The 22,749-nt window shown below is 45.7% G+C and overlaps 1 protein-coding gene across 1 annotated transcript; it reads left to right on the top strand.

The window, feature by feature from the left end:
* The first annotated feature begins 1,479 nt into the window (after positions 1-1,479).
* SSPN (sarcospan) lies at positions 1,480-21,787 on the top strand. The gene is made up of 3 exons (XM_003202516.4): positions 1,480-1,907; positions 13,898-13,984; positions 18,990-21,787. The coding sequence occupies exons 1-3, from the start codon at positions 1,611-1,613 to the stop codon at positions 19,350-19,352; spliced, it is 747 nt and encodes a 248-aa protein (XP_003202564.3). The 5' UTR covers positions 1,480-1,610; the 3' UTR covers positions 19,353-21,787.
* The last annotated feature ends 962 nt before the right edge of the window (positions 21,788-22,749 follow it).

Here is a 22,749-nt window from a genome sequence, read left to right as displayed (position 1 = left end):
CTCAAGAGGCTGGAATTTGGTCCCTTTTGGATGACAACAGTCATAAATATAGCTGCCAGCCCAAAGCCAGGTGCTAAAAGAAGCACTGAGGCTTTCCTGGAGGAAAAAACTTGGTAAAGATCCGGAGCATAAGACTAGGGGAATGGAGGCTTCCAGGAGAAAGGGAAAATTCAACTTATTTTAACTCTAATAGTTGTTATTATGATGGGCATTAAACTAGGCATTGGGAAGGTGTGTTCTTCTCTGCCCCCAGTGATGTTCCTAACACAGTTCACCCCTCTCAAAGATGTGCTTTAGTACACTTATGAGTGGATTCCGTGTAGGGACAAGGTACACCAGCAAGTGCAATCTATTACGAATATGTTTTATCACACCAATGATGGTGACAAAATGTCTTGGTCAGGGGCTATGGATGCAGAGTACAGTATACAACGCTACTAAGGAGGAGGGTTTTTTTCAGTTTTTTTCACCTCTGCTTTCTTTTCATTTTGCTTTTTTTGAACAATGTTCTTAATCTAGCTCTATGGATGTAGAGTGAGAGTTATGTGTGTGAGAAGTGCCTGAAATCACTTTGTTTCTACTTTTCTTTCATCTTACGTTCAGTAGGATAAATAACTGCAGAGGATATAGCTTAACCCATAAAACAAAGTGACATCATAATTTATTAATACAGAAGGCACAGTTCATTGCTGTTAAATGCCATAAAGAGCTAGAAATAGAGCAGTTTCTCAGAAGGCACTGCCAATATGTCAGAGAAAAGCTTTCCTTGATGCTCTCAGTGTGCCGAAGATCCTCTCCTCACATTTTGGTTACTCTCCTGAGCCACTGTGTAGCATTCCAAAGCAGCTTTGCTGGCCATTTCCCCCACTCCTGCGGCTTCCTCCTGCTGGTTGCCTTGCCGCGCTGCTCCTGGTGCTTTTGGTGGGGCGACAGCAGGAGCCGTGTTGTCCCTGCCCTGTTGTCCCTGTTGTTGTCCTCTCAGTGTCTGCCAGGCAGAGGCCCCACATGGGCAGCACAGGCAGCATCATGTGCAGCGGCTGGCTCCACGCAGCAGGCTGCACACCACTGGGCCTTGCTCCAGCAAAGTATTTAAGCACCTGCTTACCCCTAAGCTTTGGAGTAATTCCTCTGGCGTGAGCTAAGCACGCCCGCCTCGTGCTTCCCACGGTCTTCCTTTGAGAGGGTGCCCGGCCTCCCCATGGGGCAGACTGCTCCCCACTGACCTCTGCGTCTGCCATCACCCCCTCCAGCACTGCACACATGGATGGGCTCAGCGCTGCCCTTGCTGCAGCTCCCTGCCTTCCCAGCTCTGCAGGGACAGGACCGGGACCCAACTCCCATGTCTAGCTCCCATCCCACACACATGTGCCTCCAACCCCACGCTCACCGTCCCCTGCAGCGCCGGTGCGTTGGCAGTTGGCTACCCCCCTTGAATCCCCCTCTTCTCCAGGCTATATGTGGCATTTCCAAGCCCTGACGGCCTCTCCGAATGTTTTCCATATTTGTTCAGCCTCCTCCTCGGTTCAAATACCGGGGAGGACTGGGGCGGCACAGAGCGCGGTTTGGGGGGCAAGGAGCCCTGGCACACACACACGCACGTGAGGAGCAGCATGGGGAAGAAGGAGAAGAAAGCCCAGCAAAATGCGGCCCACAGCGGGGAGCAGAGCACGGAATCCGGCCACACACAGGAGCCGGCGATGAAGAAGAAGAAGAAGAAGAAGAGCAAGGGGGAACCCAAAGCTGGCCAGGAGGAGGAATCTCACACGTGTTGTTGGTGCCGTTTCCCACTGCTGTGCGCTTTGTTGCAGTTGGCATTCGGCGTCGCTGTAACGGTGCTGGGCTTCCTCATGGCAGGCGTCAGCTCCTCCCTGCCGGTCAGAGACACTCCGTATTGGGCTGGGATCATTGTAAGCATAAAGCCTGTTTGTGCATAAGGCGCCTGTGTCAGATTAATACAAGCTGCATGCTGCTGCACTTCGGACTAACCAACTGCATGCACCACGCCGGGCGAGTTACGCTAATACAACCGCTCCTGAGGTTTAATGTCTAAATGCGCTCTCCGAGAGAAGCTGCAGGATAACAAGACCTTTAGTATTCCCCCTACAATTCACCAATAGACCTTAAATAAAACTCCAGCTGGCTGTGAGCTAGATGTATGCATTAGCTTTTGCTTTGCAGAGGGCTCGTGCCTGGGGATGCTGAAATAAATGCTGATTGTTACAGTGTTCCCCCTTTCCCAACTGAGCTGTGACAACCGGGTTGAGGTGTGGGAGCAGAATTCTCACCTTTGAGCATAGCATGCTGATGGGAGTGAAGGAGGACAAATGGCAGTCCTTCCAGCATCCTTGTGGCGTGGGGATTTTCTCCCATGGTGCTCCCCCTGGTCCTCAGCAGGGATGAGACAACATGTGGTTATGGGGAGCAGGGGTGATACAAGGAATGATGGGGACAAGGCCAGGTCCTGCCAGGCATGTATATGGGGACACTGGGGGAGGGTCTGGGTCTGGGTCTGGGTATCCTCAGTTGGCCATGTGCTCGAGGACACTGGCAGGCTGGGATCTGCAATGGGTGTTTGTGCGTGGAGCCAGGAATGGGACTTTGTGATCCCTATGGGTTCCTCCAATTTGGGATACTCTATGAGTCCGTGATTCTAATTGATTAATGATTCTGCTCTCTTCTAATGATTCATGATTCTACTCTGTGCATTCCATGACACACATTTCTTTCCTGAAGGCATCAGGCTTCAGGAAAATGTATACCAGTGTGTTAGCACCACTTTGGGTGCTGTCACACTGAAAGAACTTCCAGCAAATAATTTTGTACTTAGGTACTTGCATGGTTTCCTGGTGCAGTGAGCAGTGCTGGGGGCACTTCACATAAACGTAGTTCCTTGCAGATCAGAGGATTCTCTGGCCACCTCAGCTGCTGGGGACAAGGAGCAAGACCTTTGCTACCAAGCAGAGCAGTAGCTCCAGTTGCTCATCACATCCTTCTCATTTCTCTTGTGAAAGAGGAGACAGTGAAGAGTTTAGTCATAATTTGGCCCTCAAAAGCTGGAGTAAGACTGAATTTGGCTGAGATAGCATGTGGCCAAGGGTGTGAGAAAAGTCCTTAGACCTGTGAATGTTACCAGTGTCAAAACTGTGCCAATCTGGGGCATCTATAAAGGTTCACTCCCTCATGGAGACCTGAGTGTCCATATTTTCTGAAGGCTGACCTGCAACCCTCAGCTGTTTTAGCAGTACCCACCTACAGTGGTGCCACTGGCATGTCCACAAGTGAACTGATTCCTCCTCAGCTCAGAGGAACTTGTTGCTTTTGGTGCTGCTCATTCTCATAGTGTTGGTAGGGACTGTGTGCTCGGCAGATGTAGTCAGAAAGTCTTCCAGCATGCCAAGCAGAAGGCAAAGAGGATCTGACTCTGCCCAGGGGGTGGATGCCAGCAGTGTGAAAGGGAACTCAGTGCTACGAACGAGAGGTGCTGCCCCAGAGCTTCTCAGCAAGAGCACTTGTAGAGAACAGGTTGTGTTTAGTGATAGTAATACTGAGCACATTTCAAAGGGTCAAAATGCAGGAGGTAAGAGGTGGTGCTGCATTTACTTTGTTCTTGTGCTGCAATGTCCCTGCGGGTGTGCTTGGTGCTCACTGAGACATTGATGGGCTGGAGCTGGCCAGGAGCTTCTGGGTACATGGTTCTTGGGGTGCTGCTGATGGACTGCAGAGGGGAGCTCATGAGGTCTGGGCTCTGGAGAGCTTCGGGGGAACTGACTGATAAAGGAAGACCCTCAGCTGGGACCTCCTGCATGGTGATGGGTTCCTATGAGCTCCTCTGGGACTGCTGGGAGTACAGGTGAGTAGGGGACAGATGACAAGTGCTGCTCGCACAACAGAAAGTGACTTCCCAAAACTCATCTACTTGCACAGAGAAGAGCAACAGAACAGAAAGATGTGGTGTAAAATATTGGAGCATATTTGTTTTAGTAGCATCCCACTCAAGTGCTCTTTTTAAAGGACCTGATTAGTATTCAGAATCAAGAACTTAAAAAATCTATTATCGAGACCTTTTTAGCAACATTAGAGATAATGGGTGAAGCTCATTCCTAGTGTTACTCCAATGGAATTACACCAGTGCTGGATCTGACCCTACAGTTGTTAATGCGGATGGCAGAAAAATGAAGGAAAATTGCTAAGGTGTTAAATAGTCCCTGATTGATGGAAGAATTTTTTTTTCTTCCCTATTACTGTCAAAATGGTAACACTGTTCCCTGCTGAAAGCCAAGTGCTGTAGCCTTCAGCATGAATGAAAAGGAACTGTTTTAGAGAAGCTACTCAAATGAACCCTCCCGAGGTAAACCAAACTGTGCAGGGCAGTCTGGATCAAAGCAACTCAAAACCTGAGCACCCCAATAGCACAGGCCATGGCACAGACAGGCCCACCATCCTGTCAGTGCTGAACACATGCTATGCCAACGGCAAGAAAGAGGGCCCAGGGCATCATGTCCCCTTGATGCTCCAGCCTTTGGGTGGAGTGACTGCTGCAGGAGGAAATGCAGAGAGCTTGCGTTACATCAGAAGCAGATTACTGTGAAACTCAGTCAAAACCTACCAGTTTCATGTGTATTTCATCTGAAATCCTTGGGGCATTACTCAGAAACCAAAGGAAAGGTTTATCGACAGAAACCACGGAGCTTGGTGTGATTTACCACTTCTGCTTTAATGTCTCTGCTATGCTGCTAGGGACTTGCAAACAAGTGCAATTAAAATGGTGAGGGTGGCTTTCAGTTCACTAGCATGGAATCATTTGTAGCAGAGATGTCCAGATCTGCACCAAAACATCACAGTCTATAGCTTCATGACACTTATTCTGAGCACCCAAAATCACAGCCTGGACCGCACTGCCAATAAGCTCCTTCTTTTTTCTGTTCTGGAGGCAAACTTCACAAATGCAGACAGGACTGCAGGGTTTTTTCCATTTCTTCTGTCTTGCCACTAACTTGGCATGTAGTTGTGAGCAAGTTACTTAACCTTGCCAAGGCTTTGTTATTTCCCCTGAAAATTGGGGTTAATAATGGCCACCTGTCACCCTTGCTTTGAGATCCTTGGATGAAAAGTGTTGCAGAAGCAGTATATATTAATGGTGCCCTTTTCATTCTTTTTCATTAGCTTGTGGCCTTTTGACATCCAGAAGAAGAAACGGTGCGTTTCTCCTTGAAAACCTGCTCTCAGATTATTTCCACTGTGATCAAAAGCAGAGGGTACCAGAAATCTCGCAGGCACGCTCCCTTTTAGCCCCATTTTGCAGACTCAGGCAGTTGAGGAAGTTAAGGAAATGCTCGTCAGAAAAGATTATCTGAGGTGTTTATTATTTCTGTCAGGAGGTTATTTAAAATCCACTGAGACTTCTTGGGCCTGGTGGAGCGAGTCTGTGTGACAGGGCCAGAGGAGGACTTTGGCTGGCTTTCCTGCCTCAGAGATCTTCTGATGCACAGTGCCACGTGGGACCATCTCCCACGGCTGTGTATCCTATCAGTGCAGATAACCGAGATGTTTGTTTAATTGACGTACGCCTGCGTGTGAGTGACTCAGGTGGCAGGGCCTGCCACCAGCTCAACACGTGCTCGTGAGCCTGGGGAGCCTGGGTGCCAAAATCAATAGTGCTGCCTGCAACAGCCTCTGCTCTTCTTGTTTGCAGGGTTAGTGTCATGGTGGGGCCTGGAGGGAGGGTGGGTGATGTTACAAGCTCACTGCACCCAGCAGCCTCCATGTCTTGTGTAGATTTCTGCACATCACTCCAGCACCTTCAGTTCCCAGTAGAGCCCCGAAAGTGAAGGTGGATTTTGAAACAGCAGAAGAGGACATCATAAGGGGACAGGGGTTGAGATTTTCATCCTAGTTCAGCACTGACTGGATTTATAATTGTTCAGGAAAAGCTTTGAGAACACTGACCTGCTAAAATGATGAAGTATTGCATATAAGTGTCTGTGGAAAAAAGAGGACAGTGTTGTGATATAAAGTGACATCACTGAGAAGCTGGTATTCAGTGTGCCCTTATGGCTAACTGCTTGTGCCCTAGGCTGGGTTTACTGCACCTGCAGCTGCTCCTACTATGTAAATTGTTTCCCAGCTCAGTGCCATGAAGCATCCCTAGGTCCACCTTCTCCCTGGTGTTGCCCCAGGCATGTGAGACTCTGTAGATGTTTCCTCCAAAAGCATTTCACGTGACATAACATGGCAAATCCATACTGGTAACCCTCTGGTTGTGCAGTTGCAGCCCTGCCCAATATCAGGCTGCCATCTCACACATCAGCAGCCATCTTGTCTTCCTGGGGGGAGTCAATAATTGGGAAACATCCCCAGCCAGAGAAGGCAGCAACCAATCCCCTTCCATGTAGATATGGCTAGATATGTAGGGGATGGCTGACTATTTAAAAACCTCTGAAATGTGCTCTCTTTCAAAGTCTGAAAGAGACGCTTTCTTGTTAGCCCTGGCCCCGTGCTGACTTTTCTCTGTTATTGCTTTTAACACCTTTTCCTGCAGCAATTGTGGAGGTGGCTTTCAGTCGGGCTTTGCCTCCTGTATAGCCTTGCTGGGTTTTTAACGTTCACTTGTTATGAAAGAAACTGATTTCAATTTTTAATAAAAGAGGATGCTTAAAAACTGGTGCCATCAAAGCAGCAAATAGAAAAGATAGCCATGCAGGCAACTTTTCAATACAAGCTAACTTCAATTGGCCATGGACAAATATCAAAAGGTAGGAGGGAGGACTGCCTCCAAGTTCAGGTGTTTAATTGAGCCTTCTCCAAACTGCCTGAAACTCCAGATGGGATGCAATGAGTTACACTGCAGGAAATAGGCTCTGGTGTAGTTTCCAGTGCTTGTTTATAGCCGTATAATTGTAATGCACCAGAGCTGTTCTCTTCAGAGCCCTCTGACCTTAAATCTCATCAGTTTCTGAGACTAACTATGCACTGATGCCTGATTAAATGAAATTCATGTTTGTATTTGGACGAGGCAAAGGCTGGAAATAGTTGATGGGAAGGAAGGTCTCAGGGTCCCCATGTTAGGGGACCATGCACCCCAGGCCCATATAGTCCCAGGGCAGGTCTATGGACAGGTGCTAAGCTGACATAGGACACCGCTGTGCTTCAGATCCTGGTCCTCCTGCAGCCTCAGGGGGAGGAGGGAGTGCATCAGAGCTCCTCTTCTGGTTGTGTCCATTCAAAGAGCTCATTTGGGGCTGTCCAAGCAACTTTCTTTGGCCTAGGTAACCTTTTGACTTTACACAGATAATGGCATTCTATAGCTTCACAATCGTGATCACATTCCAAACAGCAAGTGTTATTCACACAGCACTTTCAGCCATGCTATGCTCCTCACATTGTAAATCACTGCTGGTTCTGGAATTTCTAATTTTTTTTTCTATTTGGTTCCCTCAAGCACTGGATCGCCCAGCAGGGTATTCCTGACTTAACAGCGATACCAGACTGCTGCTGCAGTTCCTGGCTTTGTTAGCAATGGAAGCCTATGTGCTCCTTTGCCATGGAAAACTAAGTCTCACCCTGGGACAAACAACCCTTGTCTCTGCTGAGCAACCAGCATAAACAGCAGAGATCATTACAGAAAAATATGGCTTTGTTTGATTGTGCACATTCTTGCAAAAGTTTTTATTACTTTCCAGGATTTAAAAGAAAGTCGCACGTCTGCCATCTTGTATACTTGCAGGGTTGGAAGGGACCTGTAGTGAAGACATCCTTATTTTAATCTGTAGTGGAGCCAGGATGGTCAGGTGTCATGAATTTTTGCCGAGGTTGAGAGAAATATTTCCTAGCTGATGATGACGTTTGCCTGCAACCACAATATGCATGTTCATCATTCTCATCAGAGTTAATATTTCTGGAAGTAATCTACATGCATCTAGACTGTCCTTAAATCTAATGAGAAATCTATAAGAGGAAACACCACTCAGGAGCAGTACTTCTGTGTGGCAGACTGACTTCCTTTGCACGTGGCAGGAAGACCCAGGCTGACCCAAAGCTAATAAAAATGAGCAGTTAAAGCTTCTGGTAGTACCTGCTCTCACTGTAGTTTCCTAGAAACTCAGAAAGCAAATAAGCATCAGTGTCACTGTCTTTAACACTCTGTGCAGATGTCCAATGTTGGAGACAGTCCTGTTTCATAATGTCAAAGCCAACAGGAATGTTTTATTTTTCGCATCAAAGTCTGGGTCTAGTGGGACTGTTAAGTTCATTGGATAGTGTGGCTTTCTCAATGCAAGGACAGGAGCTAAGCCTTGCCATATCTGATAAGGCTGGTGATCCATCAAGGACAAGTGTTTCAAAAGAAGGTGAGCCAGAAACTTCAGAGACAGTTAAAAGATATAATTTCTTTACCCTTTACTCTACAAACAGAAAGGCCCATAGTGACTTGAAGGGAGTAACTATCAAACAACTCGTTTATAATGGAAATTTCCTCCCAATTCTATTAATAACAGCTTTTCCCTTGAAGTTGGAGAGTTTACATTCCTGCCAACAAAGAATAATCCACCTAGGGTGCTGTGGGTCTCAACAATGCCGCGTAGTGTTACACTACTTGTATTTGAGAGGTGTTGTCCTCCTCTTTTTGACTTCTGAATGCTGTTGTAGCAGGTTCTTGTTCACCAGCCCCAGTGCAAAGAGCAGATGGGTTACAGCCTGCCTGTGTAAATGCTTGCAACATTTGTCTGGTGCTGTGGCATAGACCCAAGCTGCTTCTTTGCACCAGGCTTTTGCTTCCATCTTCCCTTAAATTCTTGGAGAATGCTTCTGACTTTCCTGCTTTACCAGCCACATGTGCCTAGGTTTCCAAGATGTTCTGGGTCAGAGGCCCTTTGCTGTAGAAAGCCACCTTGTGTATAGCAACCCTTGGGCAAAAATTGTAGCAACAGTGAGAAAAAGCAGTTTCGCAAATATATAATCAAGAGATAGAAGCAGATTAGAGCAATCTGTGGTTTTGAAATTTGTCAAAATAAAGCAAACCACATTAATATGTCAGTGTGCAAAGATACTGAGTGCAAACCACAGTGGAAATTGGTGCCATATATGTCTGTATTTCCCTCAATTTTGTTCATTACACAACCATCTCCATCACAACTGTGAGGTGCCCTTGCACCTCCCATACACCTGACAGTACTTATGTGATCAGACGTGAGAGAGGTGCGGGGAGGTGAGGGTAGGGTAGCAATGCCTACTGGCCTTGTCCCATGCTGCTCTGCGTTGCCACCCATGTTTGTCCCTGTCAGATGATGATGAGCCTGTTTTTCTCACCTGTGCTGCTTTTAAGATGAGTTGGTGCTAGTCAGTGTGCAGGCACAGTTTGTTTGCTGAAGTCTTGAAATTCCAAGGACGCTACCCTTAGGTCCCAGGAGGTGCAAGGATCCTCCCAGGCATATAAACTCACTCCTAAAGGAGGACTCACTCCTAAATACCTTCAGGATCAGGCCCTATTTCCTGTTAAAAACTGATGGCACTTGATTAAGTTCTCATGGCATCAGGCTCTAGATGTCTTTGTGGTCAGGGGAGCCCAAAAAATATTTAATCCTATTTTCATTATGGTTTTTAGCCCTGGGATGTTCCTGTCTAATGGGAAGAATGTCCCAATCAAAATGAACAGCACTGGTGCTTTTCAAGAGCAAAAAATTGTTTTTTCCCCCAGTCAATTATGGTATAGCCATTTTCTCTGGATTGTGACTGTGGGAGATTTCACACGGTATACCCTAACCGTAATTAAATCTGTACTCTTCGTGAATGCATCTGTATCACATTCAGGTCTTTTTCTAGACAGTAGTGTTCTATATTTAAGTACTTTCCTTGGATAACCTTCCATGTCACTACCTATTCAGCAAAGGGTGTGTTTGTCTGGAAATCTTTGAAATAGGATCTTGAAATAAACTCGATCTGAGATTTACTCAGCATAGAAATGCATATTTCTAGGTTTCCAGATAACAGCTACAAGAGCTGATCTAATTAACTGCTGTTCTGTAGCTCTTACAGAATCTATCTTATTTGTATAACAAATGTGCATCGATTGATGGCAAGCAAGTGCTAAAGCGAGTTCAATTGCATTTTATGTTGTGTGCTTAGTCAATAAGGCAGAGAAAGCGTCTGCTTCACACTGGGATATTTTGAGGGCTATTGGAGTGAAGGGATGCAGGATTACCTCCTGCACCTTCCCAGGCAGCATCAACCGCAGCCGTAACGTGCCTGCTGCAAGGCAACGGTCTTAGTCACTTAGTGGGTCCTGCCAAATATTTACTGAAGGATTTTTATGGTTATTCTATTGCACTTCACAGGTGTAATTCAAAACGGATCTATTATTAATGTATAAAATAGAAGCATAAAGCTGTTTTCTGTATAAATGTCCCTCGCTTTGGTTTGCTCCAGTGAGTGAATTTACCTTTAGAGAACAGAAATGTAAAACATGTGAGAGCTGTAATCCTCAGCAATGTCGCTTTCTGCCATCACTCACTAAACGCACACCTCTGGTTTAAAAAAAAAAAAAAGTAAACATATTGTTATAAAAGAAATACTTAAGCTTTCTGTATTATCCTGGCCAAGCCTTGCTTGATCCTGACCCAGTGTAATCTTCTATAAATACCCCTCTATAAAAGCACCTCTCCGAGTATCTCAGTATATTATTTAAATCCCAGAGGAACTTCAGAAAGCACAGGCAGGAATGGAAATCCCTTTCAGCGACAGCCTTTTGTATGGGAGCTTTCTGAACAGGGAAGCCTGATCCTGCAGTGCTGAAAGCCCGTGGGGTTTTTGCAGGAGTCACACAAGGCCCCTAATTTGGTAGGGAAAAAAATAAATCCAGGCTAGTGGGAGGAAATGCTGCCGTGAGTGCCTGATCCTGGGCCACGTTCCTGCTGGGAACGCAGCGGGGACACGGTCCCGTGATGTTGCTGGAGTCACCCGACGGCCAGCCTGGCCCTGGGTTCACGCCAGTGTAAATGCCCACCAGCAAAACAGATGTGATTTATTGCTCATAATGAGATCCTTTTAGCAGCAGATACCAAAAAAGTTTAGGCCTGGCTTCGAGGGGAGCAGCCCCTTGGGTTTCACGTGAGTCTGGCCATGTAAGGTTAAGCACGTGTAGGTACGCGTTTTCTAGGGCTCGCTGCAAGTTCCTTCCTTTGCCACTGCTGCAAGTGGGGAGTTTATCGTTTGGACAGTACTAGAGATGTGATCTCCTTAAGATTTAAGTTTTATGGGGATGCTAATTGAATTAAAAGATTAATATTCAGTGCAAGGGACCAAGGACATAGGTGATTAATCCTGAGAAATAAAACATGTTTGTGTCACACAGAAGCACTATAGGGGGGAAAAATATCAGCACTGAAGGACCTTTGACAAGAAAGGTTGTTTTTTTCCCCTGACAACCCTGTCAGCTATTGCTGTCAACAATAAAAAGAAGAAAACAAATAAATTGGAGGCCATGTGTAAGTCATAGGATCAGGATATAAATACACATGACATGAAGAGGAGTAAATAATACTGACGCTTTCTTTGGAAATGTTCTCAGGCAATACTTCCTATTCATGTCTTACTGAAATGACACGAAATAAAACTTTATGGGAGAAAGTGTTATTAATCACACCACTTCTTGAGAGACGTGACTACCTGTGTATTCAAAGGCACTCTTCCTTTACAGGGCTACTGGCTAGTACTCCACATCAACAATATGAATATAAAGAAACCTGGAACTTTATTCATCAAATTGTAAAAGAAGAGGCTATGTAGGATCCCAAGCTCATGGTCCTGTCCCTGAACAAAGGCACCCAGGTTTTTGCCTGAGGAAGGCAAATGGCATTCCTCGGGGGAAAGAGAAACCTCAGATTAATGGCAACTCTTTAAAACTCTCACAGTAAAATGGAGAAAAAAATAGGTTCTTACTCCAGTCATTGGGAATTTAATAGTTGCCATTTATAATCAAGTTGCTACTAGTAAAGAGGACAAGGCTTGCTCCCGGTCATGTGTTAGGACAAGCTTTAGCTGGCTGAGGTCCTCACTAAGGCTGACTGCACCTGAGATCCTACCTTCAGGCATGATAACAAGTGCACGTGCCATCGGCTCACCTGCTTTTCCAAGGCAGCCCATTTGTACACCATTTCCACCACGTGTAGCTGCAGCCTCCAACATCACCTATAGCCTACAACATCCTCTCACTGTGGGTGCAGCCAGGATGTCCTGATCCGGCCACAGCAGCCCCATGGTGGCACCTGGGACCTGCTCTAGCACTGATGTCAATGCTGCTCCTTGTGTCCAGTCGTGGGAGCTGCCACAAAGATGTGGTCTTGTTGCAGTGCGGGTGGTTCTGGCGTGCATCCTAAAATACCACGTGTGCGCAGGCACGAGGATCAGTTCACCATCACCTGGGTTTCTCCCACAGAATAGCACAGCTAGCACAGGTGAACTTGCCATCTGCATGTCCTGCATATTTCTAATTTCCAAAAGGCAAGGGCATGCCTGGGACCCAGCAAAACTCTGTCAGAAACTCATCAAGAGTTTAAAGGAGTAAGTGGTCAGATTTATACTGCTGCCAGATGCCAAAGGACAGAAATGTCATAAATCAATGTTAAGCACTCGTTCACATATTCCAGGCAGGCTGATTTCAACCTTGATTTTTTAAGGTAAAAGTTAAAGGAAGTCTATTGATGAAAATGAGTCAGCCATCTGGGAAATGAACCAAGGCCCACAGCAAGTAAAAGGCCCAGTGAAATTCACAAGGCCTTCAGTTGGGTTCCTCAACACTTGGCTAAAGAGGAAATATAGTCCATGTGGGACTGCCTGGTTCAGTGATGCCCCAACAGTGTTTTTAAGCAGTGGTAAGGGTTAATAATCACTGTTATTTTGTACTGTTTCTGTTGGTATTTTTTCCTGGTTTTTATGGGGTTGCTGCATGCTGCCCATCCAAACAAGGGACATGGGGGACAAGGCGAGAGAGTGTGACATTTGGGTCTACAGGTCTTCTGAACTCCTATGAGGTTTGCTTACAGATCCCCCACAACTACAGAAGTAGAAGTCTCTTGACAGGAGTGCTTAACACAATAGGGGCATGAAAAACACTGCTTAAAAAAGGAAACTGCATTTATCAGACTGTTTTATGCATTCCTCAAAGCAGGAGCATCCCTCTTTGTAGAGCTGGAAAATGCCTACCACTGAATATCTGACTCTTCCAATAAATCTAAATCTTCAGAATTAATAATAAAGGCAACTAAATGAATACTAAAGTGCACAAATATTTTCTATTGTTGTTAACCATTATCAGTTATGCCACAGGGCTAAAACACAGTCTCAGACTGCAGGACAGATGTCCTGTTTGCTAGGATGTCCACTGGAGGAGAGGTTGAAAGCCCCTGCCATAATCTGGGCTGCTTCTCATCCAGCAGCAATGGTTACTGATTTACAACCATGCAACTCACACTGGTGTCATAAAAACCCTGTTAGCATCCAGTGGTACATAGGATGGTGCTCTTCGGGCTTACAAGCTTAACTCATAAGTCTTCTGCTTCTTTTTGATAGCGGGTTACACGGACAAAAGCTCAAAAGACATCCTGGAGGATGTTGCCAAGCTGTGACTTAGTAGGTCTGATTCATAAAGCCTCTCTGGGTAAGTTTTTTGTGCCTTGGTGTTCATGAAGTGGAAGTTAAAGCTCTTCCTTCTTCACAATCCACATGAATGAGGCTCTTGCACATACAGCTGGAGCCCCTTTGCAAACCATTTGACTTACATACTGCTCCTTGAGTTACAGTCCTGCTAACACAGAAAGATCTTTGGACTTGAAAAATGCTATTATTATCACTATTATTATTATTGCTTTTTATAATTTTGACGCATTCTAAATCTTTTCCTTCGCAGGTCTGTGTGGTGTCCTTAGTGGGATTTGTTATGCTTTGCATTTCATACCAACCTGATGAGAAGACATGCGTGCAGTTCACAGTAAAGGTACCTTGAGTTTCTGTTATTTCTTTTTCCTCCCATGTCATTAAATATAATCAGAAAAGTTGGTTCTGGGGATATTTTTAAGACCACATTAAAAGAAGTGAAAATGCACCTGAAATGCAAGAATGGTTTTCTGGTATTTTCCAGGCAGATAAGGAAGAAACTGCAGTCTATAAAGGGGAAACTCTGTAACAAATATTTGAAAACACAGCAAGATACCTTTTTATAACTTGCCATATTTTAAGAATATCAAGGAGATTCAGATCAACAAAGCTGAAATATTTTGGGAATTGTTCACTGAAAGATGGGCATTACTGATTAAATAGAGGTATTCAGAGTGTGCCAGGTAAGAATTAGCGTGGGGTAGAACAGGTCCAATTATATTAAATTTCAATTTTTACTGTGGTCTCAGAAGCATCTCAGCATCTTCCCTGCCATTTTGCTCCTAACCATCAAATAAGAAGCAGAATGAGCATAGATGCATTTAAAAGCATAGCTGGAAATCTCCGCCTGCTCATCTTCCTGGGCTGGGGAGAGGTCCTTGCCTCAGAGTACAGCGCCTTGTGCAGGGTCAGGCAGTGACAGACATGGGAAAGCATTAGCAAGCTGCAGGAACAGTATTCTCTCGTGAAAAAAAATCCCATCTGAGCATCACACGAGAGGTACATGAACTGAGCACCATGTCCATCCTGCTTCAGTTTCCAAAATCATGCTTTGTTGATGCCAATAACTGACTAAGAAAAGAAACGCTTAGAATACTTGTTCCAGATGGGAAGTTTCTAACACCATTTACTTGGGCTGCTATTTTTCCTTATTATTGCAATTTTGAGGGCTCTTAATATTTTTCAGACACATAAAAACCAGGAAAAAATACCAACAGAAACAGTACAAAATAACAGTGATTATTAACCAAGAAAGGTAGAAGGAAATCAAACTCAAGGAACCTGGCATTCATCCTCCCTGAGAAATTAGGCCCTGGAGTGTCTTTTGTGCCTCTCTACAGCTTCTCTTGTACTTACAGAAAGAAAGGGAGAAGAACAACAGTTTCCTTGCTTTGATAGCCTTCATGCTCTTATTCCCTCACTTCTACACCATCAGCATGACTGCCCAGAGAGCTGCCACACCAGGCTTTGTATTGCTTGTCCAGCAGCATTACAATGAACTTGGCACTTGCACAGGAAGGAGACATACATCTCTGGTGCAGGGACAGTGTGTTGGTCGAGGCATCTCAGAAGTCTCTGAGGCCCTTGACAACAACACTGACATGGCCAGTGAGGAGCGTGGGCCATCTTGATAGGGCAACCCAGGCCCTGCAGTAACACTGTTAGCTGGTGCCACTGGGGCTCTGCATGGCTGTTGAGCATCCTGCTGCAAGAAAATCTTGGGCAGGAAGCATTCCAAGATGCCGCATGTAGCCCAAGGCTCATGTGGGGAGAAGGATCATTTGGGTTGTACTGTGTCCAATCTTGTTCAATGTCTTTAACTATGACCTGGATGACAGACCCTCAGCAAGAGCACCCTCAGCAAGTTTGCTAACAATATGAATCTGGAAGGAGCAGCTGACACACCAGAAGGCTGTGCTGCTATTCAGTGAGACCTGGACAGTCTGAAGAGTTGGGCGGAGAGGAGCCTGATGAGATTCAACATGGGAAAGTGGACAATCCTACACTTGGGGAGGGATAACTGTGAGCATCAGTGCAGGTTAGGGGCTGACTTGCAGAAAAGGGGCTCTGAGAAGGACCTGGTTGACATGATGGACAACAGGTTGGCCATGAGCCAGCAGTGTGCCCTTGTGGCCAAGGAGGCCAATGGTATCCTTGGGTGCATTAGAAGAGCATGACCAGTAAGCTGTGGGAGGTGATCCTCCCCCTCTGCTTTTCCCTGGTGAGGCAGAGAAGTACTGTGTCCAGGTCTGGTCTCCTCAGTTTAAGAAATACAGGGAACCTCTGGAGAGAATCCAATGGAGGGACACAAAGATGATGAGAGGTCTGGAGCACTTCCCTTATGAAGAAAAGCCGGGTACTGTTCAGCCTAGAGAAGAGAAAGCTGAGGGAGGCATCTTACCAATGCTTATAAATATCTAAAGGGTGAGAGTCAAGTGTGGCCAAGATGGGGCCAGGCTCTTTTCAGTGGTGCCCAGCCAACGGGACCAGGGGCAGTGGACACAAAATGGAATGTAAGAAGTTCCATCTGAATGTGAGGAAAAGCTTTTTTACTGTGAGGGTGATAGAGCACTGGAACAGGCTGCTCAGTCTGTGGAGTCTCCTTCTCTGGAGATAATTAGAACCAGCCTGGCCGACTTCCTGTGTAACCTGCTGTACAGAACCTGCTTTAGGAGAGGGGATTGGACTAAATGATCTCCAGAGGTTCCTTCCAGCCCTTGTGATTGTGTGATTCTGTGATCACACACATGCAGCCCTGGGGATTTTAGCCCATCCCCTGGGTCACCCTGCTCAAGGTGCTTTGAGCCTAAGCCTCCATAGCCTTCAGAGGAATTCCCCGGATCCATGCCTGCAAAAACTGCTGGTTTCATCTCTGATAAGCATGAAAAATCTTTTCAACGATAAGTTCAATCCATCTTAGATGCTTTATTTTTTTTCATATTGGAGCAAAACTCACCAGTAAGTACGGCTGAAATATTTCTCCCTTGTATGAGGAACCCAAGGGACAATGAGCTGCTATGCTCTGACCTCACTGCATGCTTTCTTCCCGCTTCCTTTTTTTCCTTCTACTTAAACAGCAATCACTATCTCTATGAGGCTGCAAAAAACATTTTTCCAGTGGCAAGTTCTGGTTCCTGAGCAGGGCTCACTGTGTAGTTGTGTTTGGAGTGCTGAGGCTGCCTCCAGCTCTGGCATGTGATTAATCTGCTGATGGGATCCAGCACTTGCTGTCTGGTGCTCTCTAACAGGCAGCATTTGCATTTGCCTCAACTTTGATATTTGGAAATGTGTTCATTTTCAGTGGCTTGCTAAGGGATTCCTCTGCAAACATCTTGAGAGAATAATACACTGTTTGGAAATTGCCCTACATCTTCACGCATCTGTGTTCACCTCTGAGACCTGCCATAAGAGCTGCCTGTGTATTCTATGCATACTGAAGTCTCTCTGAGATTTCCTTCCCTTTAGACACAAAACAGGCTCACAGTACCTGGAGGATACTTATGGTTTTGGATTTCATTCCAGTTTGTGCTCATCTTAGAAGTTGGCAGCTAAATGAAATACCTGCCAGGGGAGAAGCAGGCTCAGCACATGGTCTTGGCTTAACATCTCATTTATTAGGGAGGCCTGATTCTGTCCCCCACTGGCCTGAATCCAAGGACATGCAGCCTATCTCCTGGGGTGACAGCTGCATCACAGAACAACTCCCATTCCTCAGAGAAGGGAAACGTTCATCAATGATTGTTCATTTTCCATTTTCTCCACTTTTTAAAGCTGTGCTGTAAGTCCACAGAGTCTTTCTTAGCAGAGCTCTACTAGCCAGCAGTACTCCCCTTTCTGTGTGCTTCATATGCAGAGGTGTCCCTGTTTCCCAGCTTCACCCTTCCCATGCACCCTTATCTTGAAAGCTGAGGGGCTAAAGGATTTGCATTGAAGAAGAGCTGCCCTCATTTTGAAGCTGCCCATGGTTTAAGGCTGCAGGGGGAAGTCATTAATAGTAGAAATGAAGATCATGGTATAAGAATTCAGTTCTTTGGGGGAGAAAATGCACAGAGAGCTTGAAGACCAGCATGAAGAGTAACTACTTTTCTTTTTTTTCAAGCTGACAGCCAAATAGGAAGATTGATTCACACTGCAGATTTAAGACAAATATGCCAGAAGTGTGAATTTTATCAAGGCACACATACTTGGAGTTTCAAGGTCATAAAAAAATGCTTTATATTGATAGTTTGCTTGTGGTATTGAGGTTAAGAGATAGGAAGAGAAGCTGCTGTTTAAAATAACATATTCCCAACCACACCATGTGTCTGACAGATACGATGCCAAGAAAAATAAATGTTTTTACAGTGCTGAACGGAACCAAAATAGTATTTTGGCTAAACACAGCACATGATTTTAATGTACATTCACACATATTTTGTGTGAACAGCACAGCAATTGCCAGCTCCTACCATCAGCAGGGAGGAAAATCCATATGCTTGGGTACCCAAAGGTCTCAGGTGTTAGTGCTGATCAGCAACAGCTCCAGATGGCTCATGGGGCTGGGCTCTGCATGGATGCCCATGATGAAGGCTACCTCTATGTCAAAGCTGCCACAGGTTTAAGGAGAAGGAGGGCGTCCTTCTCATGCAATACCAGGGGCAGCACTAGCACAGGTGCTCACTGCATTTTGACACCTTTGAAAGGCCTCTCCTTCACAATGATGTGGAAGTCTTCTAAGAGGGATTGGCACGACATACACTTCCTTGTGGAGATGTGTCGGGATCAGGCAGCAGAAAGGCTGGCTGCCTTTGCAAGACTGTAAGTAGCAGATATGACACATCACTGCCCAATTTGCAAGTGTAAATCAGGTTTGTTTGGGCATGCAAAGCATGAAAAAGATAGGAGTGACACATGAGCAAATTCTCAAAACCACCTAGCTCTCAGCACAGCCTGGGTTAACATGACTCAGTTTCCTTAGCTCTGCTTCAGGACAGCTCACTTATCTCAGATGATGATTTTAAGTCTAGGCAATGCAGGGACAGTAGAGGAAGATGCTCCCTCCCTCTCTATAGAGTTGGAATACATCCTGGTGCTCTTACTGAGTCTCAAAATTGTAGGACAATGCTCATGTAAAACATGCAAGGCAAAACTGTTAGCTGTTGAGACGATGTCCTGGACATTGTATCAGCAGGTAGCTGTATCTGCTGTATCAACATTAGAAGTCTGTGGTGTCTGGACAGTACACCAAATGCATGCACTTCCTGTGAAATACACGTTAATGTATTCCTTCTGTGTTCCTCATTCTCTGTCTAGCTGGAAAACGAGTGAGTTCATTTTGTTTTATTTTAATTTTTGCTTTCTTTCAGCTGATGTATTTTCTGCTGAGTGCCTTGGCTCTGGTTCTCTGTGTCGTGGCAGTGGCTTTTGCAGCCCACCATTATCTACAGATGACAAAATTTACTTGTGATACTGTCCTCGAGTCCTGCCAGTGCAAACTGGACACCGCAGACCCCCTCAGCAGGACCTTCGTTTACCAGGATGCCACTGACTGCAGCAGTGTCACCAGCATGCTCAGCCTCTACCTGATTCTGCAGATGGTGCTCAACCTGCTTGCAGCACTGGTGTGTCTGCTGGCGTGCTTCGTTATGTGGAAACACAGATACCAGGTCTTTTATGTGGGTGCTCGGTTCTACCCTTTAACTACTGAGTGCCAGCAACAGAAAGTGTAGGGTCTGCGTTGACAGGGCCTGTAGCTAGGGAATGGAAAATGTCAGCATTCTGCCACCATAGATGCCACACATGGATCAATGTTTTTAAGGCTTTTGACAAGGAAAAACATTCACATGTTTAATGAATATATTTTTCAATCATTTTGAATTTTGAATCTCAACTCTTGCAAAAAGTCCCTAGTGAGACTATATAGAGGTCATCTAACATTCTGAAGATGCAACTGTAGTAATACTCACCAAAGAGCCTCTTCAGTGGCCATAAACAACATGAGCTTAAAAAGTCATTGGGAACTCATCTGAAGGGCTACAGCTGTTTAGACATGGGGTCTATTTCCCTCACTGGTAGACATTCATTCTTGCCTTCAGAGAAGATATACCATTTTATACCAGATGAAGATCTCATCCAAACTGCTTTATTATAATTATGCTGATAACGCCTAGGGAATATATTGTATTTTGGATGCACCAATGGGAATTTACAATATGGAAAAGGAACCAAAGAGGTCAAGACCTCTTCAACTGAAGGCTGAGATCAGCAGCAGAAGTGACTATATTGATGACTACCATATAAAAGATGTTTCAGAGTGACTGGTGATGGCAGTTACCCAAACCAGTTATGAACAAACACCAACTTCAGTGGGTTTGCTGATGGTAATGGGGTGGGCAATGCCTCAGACCCCAGATACTTTACAAATGAGCACTCAGCGCTTTATGAGAAAAAATCAATTTAAAGAACCTTAAGCTGAGCTCCTAGGATGGAGGTCCCTAAATCACTAGCCACATTGAATGCCCTGCTGTAATTGCATGCTTCCAAACCCAGCATCAAGCCAGTTCTACCAATTATATTTTCTGTGCAACAGGCCAAATGCATTTTTGGTGTAACTCCTCTGAAGACAATCAGCCTTACACACCAGCTGTGGATTTGGGCCAACAGCCCTGGAAGATAACATCCCTGAAACAATCCATGTTTTTAAAATCGGATAGAGGGAAGGAAACAAGAAGAAACTGCCAGTCTACCAAAGATATCAATTGCAAATAATGAGGGCAAGAGAATAACAATTTCTTTAAAAGCAGCATAGAATAACAATCTGTGTTCAGCGCTCTTTCACCCGGAATGCATGACTCTGAAAGTGCTTTACACATTATTAGCCTTATACCAGGACGAGCAGGCTGGCTTGTCTCTCTACCTGCCCAGCGTGTGCTCTAGGATGACAGGAGCAGCTCTGGTTAGCAGCAATGGACCCAGTATCGACACAGGTCAATGCAGCTGGCGCTCACACTTTGTCATCATTTGGGATTTCCTGGTCCCTGCCAGAGTCAGGTATCTCGGAAGTGGAGTTGAAAAACCTATGCCAGAAGAACGTACTACTATCATTATCAGCAAGGAGGAAGCAAGCAGAATTTCTACAAGGGTTTAAAAAAGCAAAAACTTTCTGTTTCTACTAAAAAAAAATATAGCCACCAGTGTATCAAAAAGCTGGGCTGGCAAAAAGCCTGTTGTATAAGCAGCTCTAATCCTACCCAAAGAGTGCCTTCCATGCAGTGATCATGCAGTGAGCACACCACCCCAGGCTAGACCAGCATGCTGCCAGTGTCAGAGAACTACTGTGAGGGTTGCTCTCCTGAGGTCCACCTAGAGGAAAGTGCTCCTGTTTCTGTCGCAGAAACTTCTAGCACAGACATACCGTCAGTCACCATGGTGCTCTCTGCAAGTTGTGAAGCTGGGACCTTTTGAAAATGAAAGCTTCAAGACCATCTCCCAAACAGCCATTTTTTTGTACTAAAAACTAGCAAGTGTGGCAGTAAAGGGACATTTGCAAGCACTCCTGCTGGTTGTCCATGCATCGCCACCCATATTAAGTCCCAGATTGGACTCTCAAGCATACTCAGAGCTAGCACATAGTGGACCAGTGAGGTGGGACCTGGTGTGGCAGTGAGGAAGCAGCCCATCTTCTCTGACTTCGGTGGAGCATTCTGCAATCAGTACTGGTGGACCAGATCCCATATGAGACAGATACATAGGTTTGGGGGCCTCCTTCTACCCCTTGCCATCAGTCTCTGCATCCCAATAGCTGATGAAGCCAGAGGAAGGCTCTGCTGGCAGAGCCCCTTCTTAAATGGTCTGGGTACCTGCTTGGGATATCTTCTGGGGCAGCCCCGGTAGAGATTTTGAGATGCCAACTGGGGGACGGGTGGGGAGGGATACAAGTGACGGGGAAGGGAAGAGAGTCTGCTCTGCTTAGGAAGCCACTTTAATAACAACATTTTAATCACAGCGCACTCCCTGCTTCAAGCTACCACTGCCAAATTTAGTTCACTCTCTGGTGCATCACAGTGTAACCTTTTACTCTAGAAGAAAACAATATTCATTGTATGTTCTATGGGTATTCTAATGCTTTACAAATAAATATGAAGCATTTTGATCTAGCAAAGAATAACTTCCGTATTTCCTCTTTATAAGCTCAAGAGTATAAAATGAAAACAGAGAGCAGAGAACCAGGAAACAGACACAGTAGCATGTGGAAACATTTTTCTCCTGGATATAGTTTTACAATGCATTTTACTCTAATTAGGAATTTCAGAAAGCATTAATTATAGGATTAGCACCTAGCACAGCACATTCAGACAGCTCCCAGCCTTTCTCAGTGTTGGGGAAAGGTGTATGGACTGCACCAGGAGGCACAGTGGGATTTGCGGGCATGGAAAGGACAGGGGTGTTGAAGAAAAGGACTTTTTAAAAATTATTATTCCTGGAAATGTTTTCTCTTGGTGAATTGCACAAGATGGGGCAGGAGTAGTCCACTCTGACACGCAGAAATTATGAGGGGCCCTATGTAATTTGCTTTCAAAACCCAGGTGTGATTCTCATTTGCACCCTGGCCACTTTATGCTGTTTTTGCAGCGTAAAGGGGCTGTAAAGATGGCATCGATCATTTTTACACCTACTTTATGGCCATTTTACACGGCTAAAAGGGCCCTTTGTGTAAATGAGAACTCAAGCCCTACAGGACTTAATGGAGAGGAGTAGACAGCGCAAGACCCTCTGATAGGGTCTATTAATGGGGTATAACTATCCGTTGAATTTTATTGCTCAGCTTAGAGAGCATCAGTCTCGATTAAATTCAGTTCCGCAGAACTCTTCCAGAGGCTGTAAGCCCCGCTGACACGGCTCTGCCGCCCAGCGCACGCACACCCACCGCTGCGGCACACATCGCTGCCGTGTGTGAAAGGAGAAGCGGTGGCCGCTGCCCTGCTCCAGCTCTGAGGCACTCGTTGCAGCGCTATGCAAATACCGGAGCGACAAGAACGGCAACGAAAAGGGAACCGAGATGCAGCACTGAGCTGACATGGCGCGCTGGCAGCCCGAGTGGGTGCCACGGTGGCAGGAGGGCTGCGC

The sequence above is a fragment of the Meleagris gallopavo genome, chromosome 1 (assembly GCF_000146605.3).
Source record: "Meleagris gallopavo isolate NT-WF06-2002-E0010 breed Aviagen turkey brand Nicholas breeding stock chromosome 1, Turkey_5.1, whole genome shotgun sequence".
Lineage (NCBI taxonomy): Eukaryota > Metazoa > Chordata > Aves > Galliformes > Phasianidae > Meleagris > Meleagris gallopavo.
This window is presented reverse-complemented; position numbering and strand designations above follow the sequence as displayed.